This window comes from Talpa europaea, assembly GCF_964194135.1.
Source record: "Talpa europaea genome assembly, chromosome: 9".
Taxonomy (NCBI): domain Eukaryota; kingdom Metazoa; phylum Chordata; class Mammalia; order Eulipotyphla; family Talpidae; genus Talpa; species Talpa europaea.
The window spans coordinates 67,438,797-67,449,466 of NC_140076.1; the positions used below are offsets into that span (position 1 = coordinate 67,438,797).

At 48.2% G+C, this 10,670-nt stretch overlaps 1 protein-coding gene across 1 annotated transcript; it reads left to right on the forward strand.

The window, feature by feature from the left end:
• Positions 1–1,977: 1,977 nt before the first annotated feature.
• MSX2 (msh homeobox 2) lies at positions 1,978–6,938 on the forward strand (the record flags this gene model as incomplete). Its single annotated transcript, XM_084242080.1, has 2 exons — positions 1,978–2,592; positions 6,514–6,938. The coding sequence occupies exons 1-2, from the start codon at positions 2,214–2,216 to the stop codon at positions 6,936–6,938; spliced, it is 804 nt and encodes a 267-aa protein (XP_084098206.1). The 5' UTR covers positions 1,978–2,213.
• Positions 6,939–10,670: the final 3,732 nt, after the last annotated feature.

The window sequence follows — 10,670 nt, forward strand, 5'->3', positions numbered from 1 at the left end:
TCTGCATGCCACCAAATTGACAGATTTTAGGAAGAGTTTTGAGGGACAATTATAAAACAGTAGCTGGGTGCAAACTCAATGAAAGCTGAAATCTTTTGTACACTTTGGCAGCTGAAGGCTAAACGAATTTTAGGTTTGCTTCCAAAATATATAACCTGCACCTTGCTGGGTACCTCTAGAAGACACGGCACTTAATCTGGATTTACCGGTACTGTATTTGAGATGCATATCAAGCCAACTATCATCAAATATGACTCAAGGGGAAAATGCATACATCTCCAGATAACTTTCATAGTTTTTTTTTTTTTTTAAACGTTCTCTGAGCTTCCAGTGTGTTTGGGGAAACACACACACACACACACATACACACAAAAGAATGTGCTAGCTGGCTGTGATGGGAAAAAGACCTAGATGTTTTAAAAGACTGTGGCTAGGGCTTTTTTACTTTTTTTAACTTTTTCAGAACCATTGCTACTCAAAAATGAATTAACTGACCAATGCAGGGTATTTTTTTTAATCCTCTCAGATTCAAATAACGACTATAGTGGTTACCCTGGGGCAACACAGTTACACTCCAGGCCAAGATGTGTTTGGGATGAAGGAAATGGTGCGTCGGAGAGGCTCTAGGAAGTAGATCTGTGGGTCAAGTCTCTAAGACTCTTGAACTGAGAAGTAGTCTGCAAACCCTGGTCATTTCAATGCTAAAAAGCAATGTCCTAGGCTCTGAGAAGAGCTTATAAGCTTATAAGCATCTTATATGCCTGACCCTGAGCTGAGAGACTTCTATTTACCCTCCTCACTGGCAGGATAATTGTTCAGATGAGGGAAAAGTAGCACAACTTGGAAAAAGCACATTTAAAGCCATCAGTCTTGCCTGAATGGACTGAGATGGAGGCCACTTCATACTTGAAGCCAGAGCACTCTCCTTTCATGGCGTGAGACAGTCATCACCAAGGTTCCAGAGATGTCATTACCCAGAGTATAATTTATGGTGGGGTGGAGATAGCTAGTTATGTTTTTTTTTTTCCCCCTTCACCAGGTGCAGTGAGTAAAAATGTGCTTCAAAAAAAGGTACATGGGCCTGGGATACACAAACCTGGAACCCGGTATTTCTGAGATTTCGAGCGGGAGGGAAGCATTAAATATCAGCTCCTTTTCCTCCCTCCTCCTCCCACCCCCCCAAGGCAAATGCTGGCACACAAATACACAGGACAAACATAAGCTCAAACAAACGCAGGAACGCACAAAGCATGCAGTCTTGAGTAAAAGGTCTGTTCCGGATATCGCCCAGCGAGGAGATTCAGGGAAAAGAAAATACGCGGATCCCAAATTTCTAGTTTTGGGGTTATTGTTGTGTGTTTTGTTGTTGGTTTTGGGTTTTTTTGTTTGTTTGTTTGTTTGTCTGTTTGTTTTTTGTTTTTTTTTGTTTTTTTTTTTTTTTTTTTTGAGTGGCAGAGATGGGACCTTTGGTTTAAATTTTCCAGTCGGGCTGTTTAGAAGTTAGGGACCCCTGACCACCTCTCAGGCTCCCTATGGCTCCGCTTCTTCGAGGGGGGTTATAGTAATAGCGGATGTCATTGAACACTTGCTTAACACCGAGTAAGACACTCTTCTAAATGCTTTGCATGTATCATTTCCCTTAATAAGGACACTGGCTCCTGTTCTTTAGTGCTAATCCTAAAGTTGTAAAGTCAGCCCAGTCTTCGTGCATGGCAGAGCTTGGCCAAAGTCTCTACACTGTCAGTTGCACATTTTAAACTAGTTTTGGTGAGGGGGGGTGGGAGTGGTATAGGCGCGGGGTACCTTTTAAAACCAGGGGTCAAAAGAGAGAAGACAAGGGCCTGGCGAACTTCCTCTTTAAATAATCGGCCTTAATTACGCCTTGGTCTTTTCAGTTTTGGCGTGATTATAACCCTTGAGGGATCGCCTAATAACAACTCTGCTGACTGCTTCTGTAATTAACTCCTAATTTATTTCAAACAGGAAAAAAAAAAGGGCCCGAGCCTCTTCTGGAAGAGCCAATCAGAGGCGTGCGTCTGTGGCGTCAGCGCCAGCGGCGGCGCGGATTGGCTGAGCCGAGTCTCCCACTTCCCCTTGGAGGACAGGCCCGGCTCCAGGAGCGCCCCTCCCGTCTCCCCCCCAAAAAGTTTGAGTCGCCGCTGCCGGGTTGCCAGCGGAGTCGCGCGCCGGGAGCTACGTAGGACAGAGAAGTCATGGCTTCTCCGTCCAAAGGCAGTGACCTGTTTTCGTCCGATGAAGAGGGCCCGGCGATGGTGGCCGGGCCGGGCCCGGGGCCTGGGGGCGCCGAGGGGGGCGCGGAGGAGCGCCGCGTCAAGGTCTCCAGCCTGCCCTTCAGCGTGGAAGCGCTCATGTCGGACAAGAAGCCGCCCAAGGAGGCGTCCCCTCTGCCAGCCGAAAGCGCCTCTGCCGGAGCCACCCTGCGGCCGCTGCTGCTGCCGGGACACGGCGCCCGAGAGGCGCACAGCCCCGGGCCGCTGGTCAAGCCCTTCGAGACCGCCTCGGTCAAGTCGGAGAACTCGGAAGACGGAGCGGCGTGGATGCAGGAAGCCGGCAGATACTCGCCGCCGCCGAGTGAGTGCGCGCCGGGGCCCGGGCCGGGGGTCGGCGGGTGCCTGGGGGCACTGGAGGGAGTTGGGGGCCGATGTGCCCCCGAGCTGGCTGGAGGTACGGAGACCCCGGCCCTGAACGCCGCGGAAAGCAGTTCTAGAAGTTCGTGACTCTCTGGTGTCCCCCGAGCTCAGCGCGCTGGCTCCATCCAGGACACCCTCTGGGTAACATCCGCTTAGCGCGTGTTCCGCATCCCCTCGCTCTGCTAAGTGTTCGACGGACTTGCGCGCTCGCTGGTCTCTGACAGGCTCACCCCAGCCACATTTGCCCCGGCTGTTCGGTTGTGGGTTTCTCTAACCCTCAGCCCTGCGCTTTGGCCACTTGGCTTATTTGTGTTTAACTGGCCACCGGGGTCTCTATCTGGGGAGGGGAGAGGGATTCACGTTTAATGAGTACTCGAGAATGTGCCGCGCAGAGGTGGGATGGCTTAGCTCCTTTCAAAGTTCGCACCCCAGGAAACGTGCCCACATTTTAAAGATTTCGATAAATGTAACCCACCCCGACATTCGGTAGAAAATCATTATATCTTCCGTGGCCCCCGCGGCATCGAAGCAGGATCCTATGAAGGGATGGTGGCAAAACGATGTGGAGTGTGCGTGCGTGAGGCTTAGGGGGCAAGGGAGGGTCTCCCGGTTTTCCGCGCAGCCAACCCCTCTCTGGCGCTGAGCAGCTTCGGGTCTTCGCTGGGTGCGGGCTTGGGTCAGTAGCGCTAGGGCTCAGCTTGGCTCATAGCAATAATTAACAGCATTTCAGCAGAGCTCCGAGAGTTTATGAAGTGATGCTCATTAGTTTACCAGATCCTGATCAGAGATAGAACCCCAAAGGGTAGGGAGAGGCAAGGGACTTCTGGTTATCCCTATCTTTCAGACACCCAGACTTTAATTAAGAGTACTCTACTCTTTGACCCAAATCACCAACAACTCCTGAATTGGACAAGTATCCCTGGTGTGCAAGCCCTGCTCCTCAGTAAGGTGCTCTTTCCCCAGAGACACCTGCACCCCGCTTCCTGCCAATGGGGAAGGCATCCTGGGAGGCCCAGGAAGAGCTGATTTCTCCTCCAGCCTTGGCATCCATTTTTGGGCCCTGAGTCCTTTTACAATTTAGAGAAGTGACTGCCTATAACCCCTAAGATTTCTCTCCCTCCAACTGCACCTCTAGAAAAGGTAAGAAAGAGGGAAGCTATGGAGGGATCTTTTCCAAACCTGAGAGAGTCACATCTTTCCCCATTTCTACACAGTATTTTGTGAACAAAACAAGACCTTCTACCCAAGCATCACTGACTGTCCCCTCTGGCATCTCTCTCCACCCTGTTAGAAACTCAAAGGGTGTGGAGATTAAGGACTCGAAGAATTTAAACTTAAGTTTGCACAGTGCTTTATAGCACTTTTCACCATGTTATCTTATCTGATCTCTGTGTGACAGAAGCCGCCTGCCCGACTATTAACAGATAGGACATTTCAGTGGGAGTTTTAAGGAATCAAACTGAAGTGTTAGGCTTGCCCAGAAAAAATCCCCAACAGCTAGGAACATTTAGTGATCATCTTTCTGCTGGCACACAGTGCTCTTGGCATTCTAAAATATAGTACTCAAGCACACTGTGGTATTGGTATTACAGGCCCATTTTACTGATGGTGATACATAAGCTTAGGAACTTTAAGGGACTTAATTTGTTTGACAGATATGAGTTGCCCGTCTGTTCCTGGGCCTGGGTCAATGCCCAGTGGCGCATCACGTATTCCAGCCTTAAAGGAAGTGGTGTCTGGGGGTCAGAATTCCCTACATCTTTAGGCCACAGAGTTCTGGGATGGCAGTTCCCCATTTGTTCTGTAAACAACCCTGCCACTGAGTGTAGTGGAGCTTCCCTGCCGAGTAAATTAGTCTTGGGCCTTGAATCTGATCTTCCGTAAGAAAAATATGAGATTCTGAAAAAGCATTTCATTTTAAATCATACAGTGGATCATGGGCTTAGGGCCTGGAGATTGGCTGTGGGAGCCCTGCAGTGGTAGGAGCAGTGGGTCCTGGGAGCACCTAGGATGCAGCCTGGGGCGGGCTGGCAGGCAAACGGGAGGGAGCCTGGTTTTGTTATTCGGAGGAAGTAGGATAAATGCTGTTTTGCTTTGTATAATCGCATCCTTCCTCTGGCTGGTTTAAAATGGGGCAGGGGTGGGGGGTGGTGAGGAGTGGTGTGCTGCAAGGATGCCTGCCTCTAGCTTTAAGACTTTGATGCATAAGTACCCTTCCCGTTCACTCCTGGGATTTCATAATTCAAATGCTACCTCTAGAAGCAGCCCCCAAATGACTGGGCCCAGGCATGAAGTTGCTTCCAAACTCAGAGTAGGATCAAGCATAGCTGCTAAGAACTTGGTATCTGAGCTGAGATGTCAGCCCTCCAGAGAGCCAGGCCAGGCTTGTGAGCATTTCACAGGTCTGAGTCTCAGTGGTGCTATTAGTTTATTTGTAAATTAAGGAGGCGCCCTCTGGTTTATTTAGGGATTAGCATATGCAAAAGTCTACACTTGTCAGGTAGTTTCTTTCTTGCCTGCCTCTCTCCCAGATATGTGTTTTTGATTGATCCCAAAACCTCTTTGTTTTTAGTGACTAAAGTGATAGGTTAATAATGTCACACTAGGACTAATCCATTTCTTTTTTGGAAATGGAGGTTGGGTTGGGACTTGCGCTGTGTCACCCTGAAGTATGAAGTGTAAACTCTTTCTTGGGCCACTAAAGTAACTAAACAAGAAATGCGACATTCTCCCCACGAGTGCTTTGGAGTTACTATTGTGGCTACATTGGGGAAATTAGCATAGCTCATAAAAGCCAAATGCAGAAAATTAATTGTTTAGCATTCTAGCCCACAGCTCCACACTCCTCCCCAACCTCCCCTCCAGGAAAAGAAGCCCAAAGTGAGTTGATGCGGTGGAATCCCAGGATGCCCAGTCCTGCGACTGCCTCTAATTGGATCCATTTTAAATATGGAGTCTGGATGCCCTTGGCATACCTTCATTGAGCTTGTTATTAACTCTTTCTAAATTCCAGCGACAGACAAACTAATAATTGACACATTTGCTCTGAACCCTGGAATGGGTAGAGGAGATGACTAAGATGTTATCACGTGCTCTCAATTCGGAGGCAGCTTGATTTCCCCTGACATTTACATTTATGGGTGAGCTAATTTTTCCCTCCTTCTTAGTAAAGTTTATATTGCCGAAGCACCCAGCCAAGAAACGTATCCCACATCCAGATCTGTGCGATGTTGTCAATTTTTATAACCTGTAGACTGGATGGAATGACAGCTGTGTGGTTGTTTATTGCATGGGGCTGCTCCCAAATCCAAAGATGCTATTAATTTACCACAGACCTTATCTGCAAGATTATCCTTCCTAAGTCTGCTGATACAATCCAACTTTTTCCTGGTGCAGAGAGAGGGGACCAACCCCACTGCTAAGACTCTTTTCCTTTTTCTTCTCAATATGTGATTATCTCAGCATCCCATGGAAATGAGGATTATTATGAAGCCAGACCCTCATTTTCAAAACAAGACAAATTTAACTCAGAGGAGGTGGAATTTTTTTTTTTTTTCTTGGAACACTTGGCCTCCTTGACTTAGGAGGGATCTGTTCAGAGGGCCTATTTCTATAATCTCTTAACATTGTCTCCCATATAGAAAGTTCTGTCAGACCATTCAGATTCCCCAACATTTTGTAAAAAAAGGCTCAATATTTTTTATCAAGCAATTAATACATTTAATATGGATGTTTTCAATCCTCCTCCCCTTAAAAAAAACCATGCAGGGTTCTGATCTTGAAATTTAGGCCTGCGTTGCACGCGTAGACCTGAAGAGAAAGACACTTTCCTTGGCTAATTCACTCCCTCTCTGTTCTCTAGGACACATGAGCCCCACCACCTGCACCCTGCGGAAACACAAGACCAATCGGAAGCCTCGCACACCCTTTACCACATCCCAGCTCCTTGCTCTGGAGCGCAAGTTCCGCCAGAAACAGTACCTCTCCATTGCAGAGCGCGCGGAGTTCTCCAGCTCTCTGAACCTCACAGAGACCCAGGTCAAAATCTGGTTCCAGAACCGAAGGGCCAAGGCGAAAAGACTACAGGAGGCAGAACTGGAAAAGCTGAAAATGGCTGCAAAACCTATGCTGCCCTCTGGCTTCAGCCTCCAGTTCCCCATCAACTCACCCCTGCAAGCAGCATCCTTATATGGAGCGTCCTATCCTTTCCACAGACCTGTGCTCCCCATCCCGCCCGTAGGACTCTATGCAACTCCAGTGGGATATGGCATGTACCATCTCTCCTAAGGAAGATCAGCTCAATAGACTCCATGATGGATATCTGTTTGAAAGGGTTCCCCCTCCCTCTGCAAGAAAGCAGTACCAAGCCAGTTCTCCTGCTCCGCAGATCTCCGTGCACCACCCTAAGCGGCCACGCCGTATAGTTCACATTTGTTCTTTAGACTCGAGCACCAAGCCCTCGTGCTCTTGGTGTAATCTTCAGATGTCCCCTGCTTCTTTCACAAAGATTGGCTCTGGTGGTTTTATATATATAAAAATATATATAATAAAATATAATACATTTTTATACAGCAGACAGAAAAATTCAAATTATTTTGAAAGGCAAAATTTATATACATATATATACTTTTTTCTATATATCACCTTCCTAAAAGAGACTGCTGAAGTCTACTTGATGTCTTGTTTTCTTTTTTAAATAGGGGGAGACAAATGATTTGCTTAAAATTGCTGAAATTTGGTGATTTAGATGGGATGATTGACTTTTGCTTATGGAAAACAAATAATAGACTTAGCCACAATGTGCATAGAAAGTAGGTATGGAGAGATCCCTCAAAGTCAAGGGAGTATGTCATGTTTTTGCATTTTTACATGCATTAAAAAACTCATTAGATACTACCATCTTTGGTTATTACACATTGTTAAAGTTGTACCATTGTGTGTATGTGTGTGTGTGTGTGTGTGTGTGTTTGTAAGATTAATAAAAAGGGGATGAGAAAAATCTGGAGAATGCCTCCGGGGAAGGTGGAAAATCGAGTACTTCCTAAATCCTCTCAAGGTTGTTGCTTAACTCCATTTCAGATCATTGGAGAGTGAAAAGTTAAAGCATGCCAAGAGGAATTGATGGTTTCTGTGAAATACTAGGTATGTCAGTCTTCACACATGGCTAAGGTGGTTTGGGGGGAGGTAGAGTATTCTCTGCTTGAAAAAATGAATGTCTTTGTAGCTAATACCGATCTAGAAAGAGAAAAAAAAAATATTCTTTCTCTGTTTTTGTACCTTTTGTATGTACTACGTGTATTAGATAAATTTATATACTTTTTAACATGTTGGGGGCAGAGGGTAAAGCCATGTTTTGACTTGCTGAAATGGTGTTGTCAAACAGCCCATTGAGTTCCCTGGTATTTCATCTTTCTATCCATCTCTCCCCAACTCCTCCCCACAGTATACTTTTATCCCTTTGAAAGGGTGTCTTGTATAATTTTATATATTTTATTGAAGAGTTATTTCTTATCTCTTATTCTGAGTTAAATTAAATGTTTGTTTTATTGCAGTAAAGTTTGTCCAAACTCACAATTATTTTTCAGAGGCGCTTTTCAGTTCCTAGCTGGACTTAGCTCAAAAATGCCATCCAGATTGGGAGGGGGAACTGGTGATTTTTATTATTATTTTAATGTGACTCAATCAGAAGTTGTGGCCACATCCAGCCTGGGGAAGGGGAAGTCAGTTGAAAATAGCAAAATCCTTTGAAATGTTTTCCTCTGGCTGCATTTGTTACTCATAGAAAAAAAGTGGAGTTGCTATTAGTTTTTCAAGCTTCAGTGAAAGATGAGCTTAGAAGAAGTATGGTGAGTGGGGGATCAGCCAGAATCTGAGTGGTTTGTAGATGATCAAGGGAAAATCTTGAACTTGAGATTCTCCCCTGGCTACCAAAACAACAACAAATGTAAAGATGAGGGAAAGAGACCGTATGCCTCATCAAAAATGGAGATGGTAACTAGGTGCATTCACTGGGCTGGGGGTGGGGCGGGGGTGTCTACAGTCCTTTGAGAAGTGTGTCAAATCACATTCCCTTCACCATTCCTATCTTCTTCCAAGGAGATTCCCCCCACCCCCAATGTTACTTTGGATTCCGGGGGTGGAAGGTGGTTTGTTCAAGTTCCCCTTTGTTTTCCAGTCTCCCTTTCCACGGGACTCAGAACCAGATTCAGGCTTGGGGTTTTAAGGCATCACCATTAAAATAAACCCGCAATAGGTGGGTAGAGGTGTGGAGAAGCGTTTTAAACTCCGCTTTGTGTTGCACACGTAAACCAAGTAGTTACTGATAATACTGTAATGAGTTTTGATTTCGGATTGAAGCTCCGGTGACCCTGAAGGAAGAAGGGAACCCATAGCTTCTTGCTGCGGACGTTGCGGTGGGGGGACTGGCACGTCCACCTAGAGGACTAGCGCTCTCGCTCCATTACACCAAGTTTCCTTTGTGCCAACACCCGGTTTGGAAGTGGGCTCAAAAAAACCCCATTTTTCCTAGGGCGGAGGTTCCCAGGGTTGGGCGACGAGTGCCAAAAGTTCCCCAGCTCGAGCGGGGAGCACGATCCAGACCCAGGGACCTGCCCCGAAGCTGGGGGCTCCACTCCCCAGCAGACTCACGGGAATGTCCCAAGCCCAGGGTGCCCTATGCCATTACTCCGGGCTCCGCAGCCTGAACTAATCCCAGCCTGTTATCCAGCCCTCCTCATTTAAGGTATGCATTTTCCAAAGGCCAAAGCCCTTCCAGGTTTCGTCATCAGCCGCCAAGTTGGGTCCCTAATTAGCCCGTCCACGGAGCTTCCTTCCCGGCGCCGCTCGGACCCCGCAGCCTCGGGCGATCTCTGCCCGGGTGGGGGATCCGGAGACGCCTGCTCCGGGTTAAGACTCGGCTTGCCTGGGGGAAAAAAAGAGGGTCGCGCAACGGAGTGCAATTCGGAGTATCGGAGCGACATTCTGCGTGGCCTGCGGGGTGTTTTGGGAACCGTCTGGGCGGCAGCACCCTACCCGAATCGCCCCAAATCCCGAAGAACAACCGAGACTCAGAGAGGGTAAAAGAGTTGCTCAGGCGCAAACGTAAAGACCCCAGTGCTACCAAGTGGCGAGGGTACCGAGTTGAGAATCGGGCCGGGATGCCGGGGCCCAGACCGCCGCCAGAGGTGCGCAGGGCACAGCGGCGCGGCGTCCTCTGGGGTCCCTCTAAACCAACTGCACCGCTTTCGGTTCGGTGGTCGCCAAGGTCCCCGCTGCGGTCAGACTTGCTAAGCCTGGCGTTTCAGTGACAAGACTAACAACTTGCGGCGGCAGAGGGACCCTGACTCGCTAAGGATTCCCGCTGCCGCGCCTTGGAAATTAAAACTGAAGATGCCAGTGTGTCCACTTCGGACGTGTTCGCTTGGGCTGCCCTAAGCTTGGCACACAAATCCACCCGCCTTCCCATACTTAAAAAGTTACCATCCCAAAACTTTACAGAAAGACAGCGCTGCTTTTGAGAAAAAGGCAAGAAAAGAGAGGAAATCACAATTCTTGTGCTCCTGCTAAGTGCGGGGCCGGGCATACTGGGCACACCTCATTTTGACAACGCAGACTCCTGGGGAGATGCTAAAGATGAGACTTTTGGTTGAGGAAATCGAGACTCAATCAGGTCACAGCTTCTGGAGCCCGTAATTTCAGGCCCAAGTGTGAGCAGGGAGATGGGCATGAGGGCTGGCAAAGGCAGGGGGTGCAGGAGCCCTCAGATGTGCTGTAGGGACTTGGAGGGCTGCAGGAATCCCAAAGGGCAAGGACCCAGGCCTGGACCCCCTGTTCTCATCCGTTCCCCTGCTTACTGCTGTGAGGGCCTTCCCACCCAGGCCCCTGCTTTCCCTGGTGGGGGACCTGGGCCTTAGCCTGACCAAACTCCCCCAAGTCCTAGGGAGGTGATGCTGGAGCAGGGTCGGCAGGAGGTAGGCAACTAAGGCCTGGCTGAGTGCAGGCACTGGCAAAACGTCTGCC